Here is a 17,179-nt window from a genome sequence, read left to right as displayed (position 1 = left end):
TGTTTAATAAAATAATTATAGAATCTCGGCTGAAAATGTGAAAATAAATTAAACAGCACGCCCCGAGGCGCTACGGGTGTCATTATAGCGAGTGCACATTCATTTGCTCTAAAGATACGTTTATAATGTTGCATAAATAGTTATTGTTCAAATAAATGCTGTTCTTTCTATTCCTCAAAAAATCACTAAAATACACAGCAGAGCAACTCATTTCAACATCACATTAGAATGATTTTTTGAAGGATTACGGCACTGAAGACTGAAGAAGAAATGATTTAAATGATATTAAAACAGAAAACGGTTACTGAAATATTTAAGTATTAGTGTAATTTAAGGTAGAAATGGCTACCTTAAACACGAAACGGTTAAATTATGGCAGCCAGAAATCATGTCACTTCTTTCCTGAGCTCCAAACAGACACAGCTGGCAACTTTTTCTGAGAGGAATCCTTTCTTCAGCTTTGATCTGGTTTCAGCCTGACACTACGTATCAGAGAGAGGCTGAAAGACTTGAGGGAGAAACTGCAGACAACATTTCATCACGTCTAACAATCCTCTGACATTAGAAACAGAGGCTGAATTCAGCAAAATCAGTCCAAGACGGAAGTTAATTCTCCATCAGCTGTTGAGAGATGAAAGTATACTGCACATAGTGATAAAGCACGAGTCAAATACAACACAAACTAGTTTATATTTAGACCATGACTGATTAACATGTATGATTAGTAAAACGGCAAAGTATGTGCTTATCAAACATTGGGAAAATATTAAAAGTGATTGTTAGCGAGCGCTAAAAACACAGGTCACATTTGCTTTATTAAAGTAAGACTTAGTGGTTTCACATGATTTTGGGTTTCAGTTCCAGGTCATTTTAGTCTGCTGTGTTGCTCCCTCTGCTGGTTTAAAAAACAAACCACATTTTTAAGTTACAGCGCCTCCAAATCATAAGAAAATAGGTTTTCTGTTAGTGAATTAGACTTTACAATCTCTGAAATACTTGACTCTGGTCACTGTGTGGTCAGATATTTAAGTGTAACCGTATAACCGACACCAAACAACTGATTTCCTACATCTTCCCGGCAGTGTCTCATTCTGTCTGATTTGACTCATTAAAACTCAAACAAACAGTTAATGTCCGTTTATTTATTTGTCAAGAAGTCATGTAATAAGCATGATAATGTACAATCAGAAAGTCTCGGGCTGATATAGGATCCCACTGTCGCTAATCATGAGAAGTCAGATACGTGCTCCTTTATTTCTTTCTTTCTGTGTTTCTCACTGTGTGTACGTCTTTCTCACTTTTCCATCTTGGCTTGATCTGCAATGAGAAGACGCGGTTCAACTTACTGTATATGAAAGATTTGTATTGTCAAAATATATAAAAATGGCAAAACATCGGTGCACGGGTGATTTTTATCACAGATGCATATTTTGTTTACGAGGACGCACTCTGCGTCATTTCTCACGCTTACATAGCTGTGAATAGAAAAGGTGAGAGAAGGTGACCACAAACGACGCAACGGTACATCATCAGATCAGTGTGTTTGATATTCAGGACTGGATAGGGGAGCACCTGAGGAGGCAGAATCCTTCTCATCGGTCCAGACGGAAAGCCCGGTAACTGCCTTGGGTTTCCACTTTAAGGTGGTGGTTACGACAGTCTCATCTTCCTCCGCTTCTCCCTTGTCCTGCCGTCCAAAAATGTTACAACAAAACCCGATATTTGTGTCACGCGCAAATAATATGCATCTTTATATGAGGCTTATAGGGTACAATAGAGCTAAAAGTACTGTGCACGTACTGTATGACCAAAAATGTATTCTTAAAAATACATAAATGATCTAAAACGTAGCTTTGACGTAAATGAATCACTAGTTACAAAAACTCGTTTAATTCATTTGCCCTGTTGTACCCTATCGTTCAGCTCTGAAAGGCACAAAAAATCTTGGTATGCTTTCATGTATTCAGGATGGCCACGTTCTGTATTCTTAGGCTCGGTTTGCTTCTAGCAGGATTGAGTGTAGCTATAGGATTGGGTTTTGTCTAATTGGAGGTTGGCAGTGTTTGCTAGCATACCAAGCTGTGAAAGGTCTGACACTCCAGTGAAGGGCTTCATCCACTCGGTGCTCTAAAGACAGTCCACTACTGACTACAGTCTATTGAGGAAAGAGCACTCATAAGACCGTGGTCTTCATGAGCCTCTGTTGGCATGCAGCAGGCAAACTACACTATTGAGAGGCAGAAGGTTGCCATAAAACCTCGTCTCCAAAAGCCGAAATGGCAATAGAAAGGATCTGGCCCTGATCACGATGAGGAGAATGCAACTTCACTGCCTTTTCTTCCTCGCTGGTTGCTTCATCTAGTGCCAACTGGAGTTTTAGCAAAGGAAGTTCATTTTAAACAAGGGAATTACTCTTTAGGTTTAGCATGCTTTTAAAAAGACGACTTAGTATTGAAATAAGAGCAGAGCGAATATTACAGTTAGGTCCGTGTATATTTGGACACAGGCACAATTGGTATTATTTTAGTCGTTGACCGAAAACACTCATGTTACAGTTAAGTGCAGACTCCGAGCTTTAATTTGAGCGTATTCTCATCACAAGTGGAGGAAAGGTTCAATCGTTACAGCTCTTTAATACGTGCCACCCCCTTTTTCAAAGGTCCGTAAGTAATTGAAAAATTGATCGGAAAACGATTCATGGACAGATGAGGGCTGGCGTCGATTCTACGTTTTTCATTGGCATTTGGAAGCTCTGTGCGACATTTCTCTATACGAGTGAATCAGACCGATTTTGTCCTTCACAGCAGGAACACTACGAGTGGCCGAATCGGATCAAAGGTAACAAGCTATATACCGGCAAAACACTGAGCAAACAGGTTTCTGCAGGTTTATATGAAACGTAAAGACATCTTATAAAGCGTGATGAGACATACCGGCTCTAACTGGAAATACTCTCCATGCTGCTCACACCCAATGTCAAAGACGTACTTCCCCGGACCAGACGGCTACAAAAGAACAAGAAATAAAAGATCACTGTGTGAGAGAAAAGCAAGGCTGAGGTCAATATGTTTAGGCTGCACAAATTGTAAAGTCAGATAGGTTTGTTTATTCAACTATTCCATGTAGAGTGTTACTTACATTATTATTGACAAAGTTGCCCTGATATCTGTGGTTCAGGTGGATCAGCTCCCCGGCGGACTCCATCTTTCCCATGACCCATGTGCCCATGTACTGAGACCCAGTTTCGTGATGTGTGTATGTACCCTGCCCATGTCTAAGACAGACGCGCAGAGATACAGTCGATACTTATTTTTCCATTCATTTTTAGCTAGAATGCTATAATTATGGTGTTACTCTTATAATTAATATCCATATACATATTAGATTGTCAGATTAAACCAGTGAGAAAGAGAGGTTAAATAAAAACCTTTGGTGGTGTAGCCATTCACCATCATACGTGTCTCCATTGGGGTATGTGTAAACACCATGACCCTGCCGCTGGTCATCCACCCAGCTTCCTGTGGAAGAAAGATGATATGAAAAGATGAGCGTTTTTAGCGTTATGTTTTTTGTTTAATGTTTTTATGCATTTAGAAATATATAGGCCTACTATTGGTTATTCATGTTTAGAATAACAAATTATTAACAAATAACTGTTTAAATGATAATTATGTTCATTCACACAATTCTTAATGTTAAAAAATATGTATATTAACAGTATAGATTAATAAGTAAAATCAATGTTATGTTAGTCTTACTTATACTGTTATAATTTGTATTGATTTTTTCATTAGCTTTCTTTAAAATAAATATTAAATTCTTTAATATTTCTAAATAGTCTTATTTATTTTATTATTTTTATTTCAGTATTTTGGAACTTTTTCAATTGCCATTTTAAAATTTGCTTAGGATTGTTTTATTGTGTTTACTGGTGTTATTATCCACCTTTTTTTTTCTTCCCTGAACGATGAAGTAATCCTATGGGTGAGACTTCCGGTTCGGTAAATAACAAGGAAAATAACAACACGCAGTAAACTGTAAAACTGCAAACCAGTGTTCATAATTAAGATGAAACATTAAAATAATAATAGGATACACCAATTTTCAATACCAAGCACCAGAACGAACTGTACAGCTAAAAACAGCAGGACCGGAAGTTAGGTTATACTCATAGAATTTACAAATGGCGGCGCCAGGTATTGTACAATTCTATTTTAACTATTATAATATTGAATTTTTTTCTAGCCTATAATTAATTAACCAAGATCCTTTTAATGGCTTTAGTTAGCAACTCGGTGTTAAGTGCATGTTCATTATAACTAACGCATTAACGTTTTACAAATTGAACCTAAATCAAATATACTGTTCTTGAGATGATATAAGGTTAGATAATGTTGACTTACCTTCATATTTAGAGCCGTCCGGGTAATAAAACAAACCCTGTCCATGTTTTAAATTCATGTACCATTCTCCAATGTATCTGGCCCCTTTCTTGAACTTGTATGTCCCCTGATATAAAGACAACAATAGGTGTATCGCAGGTTTATGCTTATGAGAACAGGCAAGTGCGCAACATTAAGCTAATGAGTGATTTCGATTCAAAATGACCTGGCCACTTCTCTTGCCGTTTTCATAAGCTCCTTGGTAAGTGTCTCCACTCGGCAGGACAGCTTTGCCGTGTCCGTGTCTCTCTCCAGCTTCGTTTCTGTCTCCTTCATACTCCTGCAGCACACGATCGCGGTCATCTACCGTCAGTTCAACCCGACTAGCGTTACTGACCACAACTCACCCCCAGAGAGCCTTGCTCTTCGTCAAACTCTTCAGAGCCAACGTCTGACATGATGAACCAGAGACCGATGAGCGGAGAACAACGACAGAGCGGCGGCTTCGGGACTGTTTACTGTTACCATAGCGACGCGCGTGAGGAACGGGCACGCGCAAAACAACTTCCGACCAAGAACACTTTCTCATACACAACTTTATATCCTACTTTTGTATCATTATTTTTATATGCATATGTTAATTTTACTCTCATTATTATTATTATTATTATTATTATTATTATTATTATTATTATTATCATCTGTTGCGCATACTTTGAACTGTAGACACTACCTTATATTTCTTGTATTTCCTACATTGTGTTTGTTTGTTATTAAACCAATAAATAAATCTATCTAAAATACATTAAATACATTTGTATTGGAACGAAGTGAAAGGCAGTGCTCTGACGCGTTAATATAAACGAAACACAAAATACTTTTAGTATAATATTATATAGTATTTACTTTTTTTACTGTATCTCTCACTTTTCATCGATGGATACACTTCGCTGAATGGTTCTTATCAAAACGTGCTTACCAATGCTTTAAGTTGAATCGGGACGTTGGAGACAAATGCAAAAAGTTACAAATATTTCTTATTACTTTACAAAAGTCCACACACAACGATTGGGAAACAGTAATCATAAAGTTGCTTTTGACTCCTCTTGCTTGATTTTAGTGTACGTTTTTCATTTTTAATTAATGTTAGATTTTATTTATCTTCACAACATGCAGACCTGAAATGCAATAATAATAATAATAATAATAATAATAATACACTGTTTAGATATAATATTATCAGTGTTATTTGTTGGCCGCTACAGTAGCCGTGCATTGTATTTAAGTGACTTTTATTTTGACAGTCCGTAACAAAAACAGCTCGTGACTGACCGGATGACTTCATTAAGAGAGTCACGTGATCAGCGTTCTCTAAAGTAAGGATGTGAGACAGAAACGATCATATAGACAGCGCATTAGTGTTTTCGAGAGCCTGCGCTGACATGAACTATCGGGTGTACTGGGTTCACGCGGCGGCGCTGCACTGTTGGATTGTGGGATCGCTCGCTTCCAGCGTCGGCGGACAGCAGGTCTGGCCAGTGCCTTACAAGTAAGTCGCAGAAGCACACTCGCACTGCTTTCAGGGGATCTCCAGTGACGATATTAATTGTGTTATAATCACACGCACCAACTAGATGTCGCACTGATTCCTAGGCGACTTGACAGGCGTCCAGATGTTGACCCCTACTGCCAGGCGTTATACCCGTTCTGCCCGAGCGGGGACCCGGGCGGCCGGATACCTGCGATGAGAGACTCGGACGTCGTGTCCGTGTTCAGGCTGCAGACTCCGGTGTGGGAGTTCAAGTACGGGGACGCGCTGGGGAAGCTCGTAAGTGAACCGCGCGCGCCGCTGTCCTGTAAGGCTTCGCTCGCTGGAGTCTAACCGGAGCCTTTGCACTCTGCAGCACATCATGCACGACGCCGTCGGCTTCGGAAGCGCGCAGACGGGGAGAAACTTCACCGTGGAGTGGTACGAGCTCTTTCAGCTGGGCAACTGCACCTTCCCGCACGAGAGAGCGAGCGTGCGCGCGCCCTTCTGGTGCAACCAGGGAGCCGCGTGCTTCTACGAGGGCATCGACGACCTGCACTGGAAGCAGAACGGGACGCTGGAGAAGATCGGGGAGCTTTCAGGTGAACGACCAGCCCTAAGCATGCGTGTTCGTATCAGTAGTATTAACACACACGTTTTATTGGGAGCATCCATTGGTGTAATGTGTTTTATACTTTAAAAAAGTATTATCCCCTTGCCCTGAACCTGCCCCTCTCATATATGTATATGTATGTGTGTGTGTATATATATATATATATATATATATATATATATATATATATATATATATATATATATATATATATATATAGTGTATTTTTTTAAACAAATGCAGTTAATCACAGTTAGTCATTTGACAGCACTATTTAGCACTTGTCATATACAATTTCTATTTTTGTTATTTATTTTTGTTACAAATTAGAATAAATTTGTGTAGTTATTGTATATTTAACACTGGGAAAAAAAGTATTTTTTTTCCACCCAAAATATCAATACATTACAGAAAAAGTATTAAAAGCATTAATTGCCGTTTTATATTCATAAACTATTTTACTTTTCAAGTAAGCCTCTTAAATCTATTGAATGTTTCATTTAAAGGTATAAAACACTCCTGGACAACATTAACGTCAGCTAGCTTTATAACATCGGCGACGTTTAACATAAGCAGGCTTTAATGGATGCCGGAGTAGTCTGAAACTCACCCGCACTGCCCTGTGTGTGTCTTCTTGTGTTTCACAGGCGAGATGTTCAACGAGGTGGCTCGCTGGGTTCAGGAGGACAACCAAACGGGTGTTTATTATGAGACTTGGACGGTTAAGTCAGATCCCGGTGCAAACGCCACAACATGGTTCGAGTCCTACGACTGCTCTCAGTTTGTGCACCGCACGTATAAGACCTTGCTGGATATGGGCGCCCAGCTGTCCAGCCCAACGCCCACCTATTACACCAAGATCTATCTGTTCAGCGGAGAGCCGCTCTATTTGGGAGACGACGCCATCTTTGAGCAGCCTTCCACGAAAGGCCTGGCCGCAGACATCAAGAAGTTCTACCACGCGTTTCGCTCTCACCAGTCGGTCGTAGAAATGATCGAGAGCTTGCTGGAGGCTTTCGAAAAGACGGTCCTGGAGAAGACCTTCTATTTCTACTACAACTCTCAATATTGGAAGCTGCCTATGAAATACCCTTACATTAAAATAACCTACGAGGAGATTTCTTTACCGTAACCACCATATTTTTTCCCTAAACAATATTAAAGTTATTTTTGCTACTAAATAAAATGACATTTTTTTTTTAATGCTTTTTTATTCCTATTCCAGATTTTTCGTATAAAGCGTTTAATAATTTATACTAACACAATAATCCTTTAATGTTTTATTGCTGCGACTGCATTGATGAATAAATGATCTGTAAAGCATCCACAATTTTTCCACACAATGTTTATTTGCCCTTATTTCAATAAAAGACAATGTTTTTTACGCACAAACACAAAGAAACAATGCTTTTATATTCGCAATACAAGCAATATGCTCACTTGCTTCAGAAAAAATAAAAATAATCAAATCAAATGCATTTGTCGTGTGTACGTTTTACTCATTTCCTATGCTCAGGATTACACGTTGATGCAACAAGCTAGTCTAACAAAAAGCTTCTTGTGTCAAATCGGCAAGCTACGCGCTGCTGACTAAAGAAGAGCTCGTGGATTTGTGTGTGCGTGTCAACTGCTGGGCTCTGGCTTCCCTTTTCCGATCATTTTTAGTAATATTTCACTTTCAAATGCTGAGAGGAATCGCAGTTCACTTGATTTAGGCTCTACAACCATTAGCGAAAGCTAAAACCGCTTTAAATCCGGATAACTGGTTCAAATGAATCATGGTTACTGACTTTACAAACATTAAACCAACAAGGAGCCTCTTACTCAAAGCTCAACTATCAATGTAAGCCGATTAATAATAATAAAAAATACGCATCAATAAATTACACCGATCAAATCTAATTACAAGGGTACGAAGATCCATCAAAGAGTAATACCCACTCATCTGAAAGAGATCAGCACGGGTACACTTCAAACCTCCACAGAGGGCGCGCGAGAAATAAGTATTTCTATTTATATCAAACACACAGCATTTTTATATACAGACACGTGGGACTTCCTTCTTAAAGGAAAATGCTTTCGCTGCTTCACTCCAATACTGGATCATATTGAACTGAAACCAAGGGGCACATTTTAACGCAGCCAGACCGTGCATATCCAGAGTAATTCGCATCCCGTTCGATTTGCCGTCGCACGACATTCTTCACGCAATCTAATAAAATCTAACTCAACGCTTCATTGTATCCCTTCACCATTTTCTTCCAAATTATAGGACGCCAGTGAGCCGAACACCGATCCTTTCACCTCCTTCCCCTACGACATACCCAAGACCGTAAAAACACGCTGTTTTATCACCCTGCTACACCAAAATACGAGCCACCTTTAGCTTTCTACTCACCTGAACCACCAAAAACTGATTCCAATTTGGTATAAGGTGCATATTATTCACTATACATCTTTGTACAAAAGCACTGCAATACCAAACCTCTTATATTACAAAACGTTCGAATCGCGTAAAATATAGTTCCATCGACTATCTACATAAAGCCGAAAGCCCAACCCTGATGGTCCTGCGCTACTTTTTAGGTTCATCTTCGTGTTGGCGAACACAGTGAGAGGCCACTAGTTAGCAAGAGACAACCGCTCTCACTAGTTCTATGGCTTTTCATGCCACTAAGAGGAGCCGCTGAAGGCTCCTAGAGAGAGCCTGCCGTTCAAAGCAGATTCAGATTGGTCAGTTTAGTCAAAACAATGCTGGGATGGGCTCTAACATCCCCCGCGGACAGGCGTTTGGGTGAAAAAAAGGATGGTTGGTTGCTTAAACGTTGAGCCACTGAAGACATACAGATACACAGCGGGACTAAGAAAGAGTGAAGAGTCTGCTGAGAGCGTCTACAAAGACAGAGAGCCTGTTCATCTAAATACACGAGTGATGAATATCTGCATCGACATGAACTCATTTCAGTTGCAGGTTCTTTTCTAGATTCAATTTCTCATTTTTATCCTGCACGCAACCTGAAAACGTAACTTACAGTATATACATGCCATGTACGGCGATCCTTGATTTAGGTTTATAAAAGGAAATGTCAATAGGGGAAATAAAAAAAAAAAAGAAATTAGTAAATTTTCCAAAATGCCCAGAGCCGAGGAAAAGCAGCCCGGGTTAAAAGTCAGTATTTTTCACAAATAAGCTTAATTTTGTGATGTACATTATCAAACATTGAGATTCAGGCAGTTTTCTTAATATATAGGTCATAGTGAAATTTGTTGCACTGCCTTTTCGCCGATTAAATAACAACAGAGCTGTAGCAATTGTTTCATTGCAGTGATGAGTATCTAATGGAATTAATAAGTCAAACAATAACTCAAAGAGATGATATTGGAAAAAAGGCTTAATTGTTTTGGCAAATGGTCCTTAAATGGGCTTCATCTCTTTTCGATGCACCATGTAATTCAATATAATTAATTATGTTTTGTGTTTTTCTCATTAAATGCAGATTTGCCACAACATGTCACTCAAGAAATGGTTCGTCCAAAAATAATAATAATGCTGTCATCATTTACTCAGCATAATGTCTTTCTACAAACCTGTATGACTTTCTTTTGTGAAAGTTATTGGTGTTAATACAATGTTAATGGACACTATAACTACATTTTCCAAAATATGTTCTTTCATGGTTTCACAGAAGATGATCATACATGTTTGAAAGGACTTATTAATTTACTCACCCTCAAGTAGATCAAAAACCCATAGTCCGTGAACAGAAAAGCCCGGTTACAAACTTTCTTCAAAATATCTTCCTTTGTGTTCGGCCGAACAAAGAAATTTATACAGATTTGGATACTTGAGGGTGAATAAAGTATGAAAGAATTGTCATTTTTGGGTGAACTATTCCTTTAAAGCCGAGTAAACGATAAAAACGTTTTCATTTCTGTGTGAACCATCCCTTTACAACAGTCTGCATGTATTATAAGCAGTGTGAGAATATTCATCTCAAATCAAACTGATGTCCAAACCAACTGTGAAACTCACAAAAAGCCCATCTCGAAGTCCATATTAGCGACGGCTTACAAGTGTCCCAGTCTGATGACTTCCTATGGGCTTCCGATGAACATTTCACCAGGTGGGCATCATATCTGGAAACCAAACGCGCCCGAGGTGCTTGGACACCTCCCAGTGGATCTCATCCAGGCTGTATTTGTGGTCTGGGATGAGCACCTCCTCCATGATGGAGAGCTGAGAGAGTCGGCGGCCACACATCTTCACGAACTCCACGAAAGCGCTGCAGGAGACCTCGCACTCGCCCAGTCCGATGGCCGACAGGTGCTGGCAGCGCTCGGCGATACGGATCAGCTCCTCGTCCAGCGGCCGCAGACCGTTAGCGCACACCACCAGCTCCACCAGACGCGGACAGTTCATGCCCACGCGGCCCAGGACCTCTTTGCTGACCGAGCGGCCGAAGTAGAGGTGCGTGACGGGGATCTCGTCGCGGAAGAAGGGCCCGAACTCGTCCTCGTACAGGAAGAAGTACATGACCAGGTTGAATTTGGGCGAATGGCGCACCATGGCGTCCCAGCTGCTCTTCTTGATGGTGTGGAACTGCTGCCCGGGGTTCTCGCTCACCACGTCTATGCGCAGATGCTCGAGGTGCACGTGCTTCTCGGAGGACAGCGCCAGCAGCAGCTCGTCGCTCAGTAAGTGATAGTTCAGAGCCAGCTCTCTCAGACCGTGACACTGATCAGCCACGCACAGAATACCTGCAACAACAGTAATATACAGTCTCACAAACACAGCTGTTTGACCTGTTGCGTTTCCTCAATTCAATTTGAGTATATGATATTAAAAAGGGGTAATGAAAGGTTCATATTTTGGTTTTAGGTGTATCTAACACCCAACGACTCCCAAACGATTCTCTTAATTAATTTTTCCAAACCCCTCCTTTGTGTGACGCCAATCTGTGGTGATTGGTATATCGCAAGTGGGCTGGCAATATGCTAAATGTTGCATCTTGAGGTCAACATGAAATGACTAGTTTCAATAGTCGAGAGAGAGAGAGAAGTAAAGCCTAGCTGCATTGGTGATCAAGTGGGTAACAGATTCAGGTGAAACATTTTGTGCTTGCTTAATTAATTAAGCAGAACGACCAAATTAGACACCCTTAGGAAAAGTTGTTAGGCAACACTAATTAAAAGAGAAAGGAAGCCAACCAAACCACTGCAGTGACAAGAAGTCAAACAATGCCAAGAGGAAAGTAGATATTGGAGGGCATTAAGAAGAAGGTGGATTTGATCAGACAGTACATTTACGGAAGGGTTGCTAGAAGGAAGCCCTAAAAGAACTGCCCGTTTCAAACCAGAGGCCTCTTGGAACGCCATTGTTTGGACAGAGGAGTCCAAAATTAGATTTACTTGGTCATAATCAAAGCCTATGCTTGGAGAAAAGCCAAAACTGGATTCCAGGGACAAGAACCCCTCCAAAAAGTGAAGCATGGTGGTGGAAACGCGAAGGTGATGCAACAACACAACGACCTTCATTCAAGCAAGTCCACCAAGGGATGGCTTAAAGGAAAGAAGGTTAAAAATATTGATTGGCCCAGTCAAAGGGAGGATCTCAATCCAATCAAAATGTTGTGTCTAGACCTGAAGGTCTCTGTAGCACACGTGCGATACAGTTTTGCACGTTCATAACACAGTCAAGTGTTTTTGTTGTGCATCTCTGTGTGTGGGAGATTAAGTCTCAGTTAGCCTAAAGCAGCTTGGTTATCCACATTCTTCAAAATAACTTGCGTTCAACAGAAGAAACTAATTCAGGTTTAATGTATAATAATGTTGTTTTAAAAAAAGTACATGATAAAATTGTGAATCGTGATATTCCTGAAACAAATAAATCATAAGATGATTTTGCCAGATGTCCTCCCAACCTCTTCTGCAAGGAGGACCGGGCAGAAATGGCCAAAGACAGCCAGAGACTGAGAGACTAGTCAGTGGTAACAGAAGACGTCTGGTTGAAGTAATAGCTGCACAAGCTAATAAATAAACGGCTTTACATACTTCAGCACAAGTCACATTTCCAGTTTTTTGTGAGATTAACCCCCTTTGAAAATGTCATACACCTAGAATGGCTTGAGGACGAGTAAATCATGGGATAATTTTCATTTTTGGTTGAACTATCTATCCATTTAGTGCGAACAAACCGACTGGTGTCTGGCGTCAGTGCTCTGTACAATGGCAAACATCATGGCAAGTTTGCGCTGTCAATTTCTGTTTTTTGTCATGCTAATTATTTATTTTTTTTGTAGATCTGCCATACAGTAGGAGCTCATCGAGGCTTTAACAGATGATTTCACTGTACTAGTAGCATCAGCCCAAACATGTCTCTGCCACTTTTGATAACCAATAATCAAAAACAAAAAAGTATTTTTGATTTAATTCTAATTTCTGAATGTTTACTTTTTTATTTTTACATTTGAATATGAGAAAAAAAAGTACATTTATTTGAGAATCTGTACTGTTATTCTAATTAATTCTACTTAACATAACTGTTCATAATTGCAATTAAGAATTTGATTTAAAATGAAGTGGCCAGCATCCCAGAATCCCCGTTCCTCTCACAGCACCATACCCCAGCGGCGGACGAGGAGCTCATACCTGCAGGAGAAACATGTGGGCAGCTGCTCATCTTTAGCAGCTTGAGCGTGTCACTGTTGTTGGCCACCAGGACCTTGAGCGAAGGATCGTCCACCGGCGTGTCGTCAATTTTCAGAGACGAAAGGGACTTGGAGTTGACGAACACCACGGTGAGCGCAGAGATGAAGTGGGACTGAAGAGAAGAAACGATCGTATCAGGAGACGAGCCGAGCCTTCGTCCCGACACACAGCTCAGCTCAGACGCACTTACCTTCGGGAGCTCCATGAAGCTGGGCCGTGCCGTGGAGATCAGCCCGAGAGTCTTCAGTGAGCAGTTGACCAGCTGAGAGAGGATGTCACACGCAGCCTCCGCCGACTCGGTGCTGCTGTCCACCTGAACACACATCACATGAGCACAGCCTCAGCTCACTAACCCCACTACCAAACAGCTCTTATACACGCATACACGGACTTTTAATTAAAGCAAATGTACACATATAATATATTTGTGTGTGTGTGAAAAAATAAATACTGTCGCTGTTTATATCATTGCTATCAAACAATTGTGATTAATTACAACCAAAATGTTTTTATTTGTTGACAAAGTGTGTGTCCTGTCACATATACTGTACATATATATACATACACACACTAGAAAATATTGACGACATGATTGAGATATATATATATATATATATATATATATATATATATATATATATATATATATATATATATATATATATATATATGTCATGTCAATATTTTCTAAATATATTCTGCATGTGTAAATATGTACAGTACACATTATGTAAGAAAACACACATACACATATACATATAAAAATCATGTTGTTTTACACCCCGGAGCACAAACTGAGTCTTAAGTCAATAGGGTATAATTTTAGCAATAGCCACTAATATATTGTGTGGGTCAAAATGATCTATTTTTATGCCAAAAATCATTAGGATATTAAGTAAAGATGTTCTGTAAATTTCCTACTATTAATATATCCCAACTTTATTTGTAATTAGTAATATGCATTGCAAAAGAAACAATTTAAACAACTTTAAAAGACTTTTTTTGCACTCTCAGATTCCAGATTTCCATATACTTGTATATCGGCAAAATATTGTCCTATCCTAACAAACGTACATCAATTTATTCAGCTTTCAGGTGATCAATTTTTATGACCCTTATGACTAGTTTTGTGGCCCAGGGTCACGTAAGAATCTTGGTAACCAAACGGATTTTGTTCCCACTGCCATCCATCCAAAACGGTCTGTAATATCCAGAAATGCCATTAAGGTCAGTTTGATTTGTAGCTGTAATGCCTGAGCCTCTCACCTTGAAGCTGACGTACTGCAAATGATTGGAGTGCCTCTTGATGATTTGCTTTATTAGGTCAGGATGGGTGGCCTTCAGGTAGGAGCTGGCGGGCTGGTTGAGCTCAAACTCGAAGCACCTCCACAGCTCGGGCATGTGGAAGGCCTGGTTCCAGCCGCGGCAGACCTGCGAGGCGAAGGCCCGGTCGAGGAGAGGCAGGTACTGGAAGATGTGCAGCAGGATCTCCTGCGGCAGTCGAGCCCAGTTGGACGGCAGGTCTCCCGGGTCCTCGGCGGGCGGCCTGACTCTCTTACAGGAGTCTGCTGGACCCTCGCAGGACGACGAGCTGTCCTCACGCTCCCTGCTCAACCGCCTTTTCATTCTTGGGGGCCTGAGAGAGCTGTGAAGCAAAAGAAGCACAAAAGGCCCAATGCAAACACACGCTAACAGAGTCAGAGCCAAACATGCAGCAACTGGCTTTCAACTTTCCTGGAAATGCTTTAATGCAACTACAAACAATTTCCTATTTGTGGTCCTAAAGCACAAACCCAGTCATAAGTAGCATGAGTGTATTTGTAGCAATAGCAAACACATAATATAATTAAAAATAGTAATAATAATATTAATAATATTATTATATATACACACACACACACATTTATTTTTTAAAAACATTATATTTTATTTTTTTATATTACACAGACTAATTATATATATATATATATATATATATATATATATATATATATATATATATATATATATATATATACACACACACACACATTATATATATATATTATATTATATATAATTATATATATATATATATATATATATATATATATATATATATATATATATATATATATATATATATATATATATATACACACACACACACACACATACATACACACACATTTATTTTTAGCAATTATATTTTATTATTATTATTATCATCATCATCATCATCATCATTACCATTATATACACGCAGATACACGTTTATTTTTTTTACAATTATAAATTATTTATTTTAACAATTATATATTTTAGTATATCAAGTAAAGATCGTTTCATGAAGATATTTAGTAAATCCCCTGCCGTAAACGTATCCAAACGTGTTTTTGATTATTAGTAATAACCCTCAGATTTTCAAAACGTTGCATCTCAGCCAAATATTGTCCCGTCCTAACAAACCACACATCAATAAAAAGCTTATTTACTGTAGAAATCTCAGTTTTAAAAAAAGACTGGTTTTGTGCTCCAGGGTCACACTTGGCTCAAAGTGTGTTAGAAGCGATGTTAAGTCGCGTTAAACTCCACCGCCCAGCGATCAATGATTAGTTATCAGGAGCCGCCGAGGATGATATGATGATATACACGATGAACTCAATAAACACGCTCATTTAGTCACAGAGACAGCGATCAAGTTAGATCCAGCCAACAACAACATCACCGCGCTGCCGCGAATCCCAAATTACCTGTTTTGCGTGTTGCTCATGTCGTCTCCGTTCAGCTCGCTCGCAAACTGCGAAAAAATAAGCAAAACCCCGAGAACTCGTCTGAACGTCAACCAGGACCGGAAGCGGAGCGCATCAGAGCGGCGCGGAGCACACGCATCGGAGGCGAACGAGGCTGGATTGGTGTCGTTATATGTCGTTTTCTCGGCAGTCTGAGTGCGCACGTCTCGGCGATATCGCTGGTTGACCTACTTCTGCTGTGTACCGCGGGAGATCCCAGCGTCCCCGCCTCCTCCGGCGCTGAAAATGGCGCTGTTGTTGTCGAGAGTCGGCGCGCGTGAGCGGCGCGGGGCGGCTGCTTGATGATCCGTGACCAGGCTCTTCCTCCAGGGGGCGCTCGCTCTGAAAGACCCTTCTAGAACAGCGCTTTTTTTTCTTTTATTCTGCTTTCACGAGTAGACGATTTTTTATGCGCTCTTCTAATTATTAGCATGCGATGGACGCGGTAAAACAAACGCACTAGCTGAAAACGAACCCGACAGCGAGGGACGGCTGTGATTGGTCGAGCCTACAATCGCGGTGAAAAGTAACATGCGCCACGTGACAAGGTCATCCGCACCCGTGACTCTGTAATAACAATAAAGTTGTTGTTGTGCGTTAAAGGCGCTGAAAATGCGCCAGTTTACGTAAATGTGACCCTGGACCACAAAACCGGTCAAAAAGCTTGAAAAAAAAATAGCTGGTTTGTTAGGACAGGGCTGAGATACAAACACTTGAGGGTGCAAAAACTAATAAAACAAAATATTTATACAGAGTTAGTGAGAAATCGCATTTAAGTTGTCCAAATTGAGTTTTAAAAATGCATATTAGTATATAAAAAAGTTATATTTACTGAAGGAAATTTACAAAATAGGATCTTTACTTGTCCTGGTGATTTTTAAAATAAAAGAAGTCGGTAATATAGTATTTTTAATGCTACAAAATATTACCCGTGCTAATTAAGACTGGTTTTCAGGTTCACAAAATGCGCATCAATTCAGATAGCTTCACTGGCACGACAAAACCGCACGCTGCATTGCCAAAGAATACGTAAGAATATACAACGGATTAAAAAAACATTAACATAACATTTTTAAAAAGTACTTACAAGAAAACATAATTTCCGCACATATACATACGCTAATTAGTAAAGATTGCGCATCAAGTTTGACTTTAATTCGACGTTCACCGGATATTG

General features: G+C 39.9%; 3 protein-coding genes across 3 annotated transcripts; 1 reads left to right on the top strand and 2 right to left on the bottom strand.

The window, feature by feature from the left end:
* Window positions 1–1,122: 1,122 nt before the first annotated feature.
* Window positions 1,123–5,522, bottom strand: rsph1 (radial spoke head component 1). The gene is made up of 8 exons (XM_043248460.1): window positions 4,790–5,522; window positions 4,609–4,722; window positions 4,404–4,509; window positions 3,428–3,518; window positions 3,139–3,274; window positions 2,934–3,005; window positions 1,472–1,687; window positions 1,123–1,317 (listed from the first exon to the last, which is right to left on the bottom strand). The coding sequence occupies exons 1-7, from the start codon at window positions 4,838–4,840 to the stop codon at window positions 1,535–1,537; spliced, it is 723 nt and encodes a 240-aa protein (XP_043104395.1). The 5' UTR covers window positions 4,841–5,522; the 3' UTR covers window positions 1,123–1,317; window positions 1,472–1,534.
* A 151-nt stretch (window positions 5,523–5,673) lies between these two features.
* Window positions 5,674–9,616, top strand: cln5 (CLN5 intracellular trafficking protein). Its single transcript, XM_043248459.1, has 4 exons — window positions 5,674–5,931; window positions 6,036–6,210; window positions 6,287–6,512; window positions 7,171–9,616. The coding sequence occupies exons 1-4, from the start codon at window positions 5,825–5,827 to the stop codon at window positions 7,653–7,655; spliced, it is 993 nt and encodes a 330-aa protein (XP_043104394.1). The 5' UTR covers window positions 5,674–5,824; the 3' UTR covers window positions 7,656–9,616.
* Window positions 7,715–16,332, bottom strand: fbxl3a (F-box and leucine-rich repeat protein 3a). Its single transcript, XM_043248457.1, has 5 exons — window positions 15,964–16,332; window positions 14,498–14,876; window positions 13,422–13,544; window positions 13,172–13,343; window positions 7,715–11,281 (listed from the first exon to the last, which is right to left on the bottom strand). The coding sequence occupies exons 1-5, from the start codon at window positions 15,981–15,983 to the stop codon at window positions 10,641–10,643; spliced, it is 1,335 nt and encodes a 444-aa protein (XP_043104392.1). The 5' UTR covers window positions 15,984–16,332; the 3' UTR covers window positions 7,715–10,640.
* Between the last annotated feature and the right edge of the window lie 847 nt (window positions 16,333–17,179).

Source organism: Puntigrus tetrazona, chromosome 9 (genome assembly GCF_018831695.1).
Source record: "Puntigrus tetrazona isolate hp1 chromosome 9, ASM1883169v1, whole genome shotgun sequence".
Lineage (NCBI taxonomy): Eukaryota > Metazoa > Chordata > Actinopteri > Cypriniformes > Cyprinidae > Puntigrus > Puntigrus tetrazona.
The sequence above is the reverse complement of the archived record's forward strand: the minus strand, read 5'-3'. Positions and strand labels throughout refer to the sequence as shown.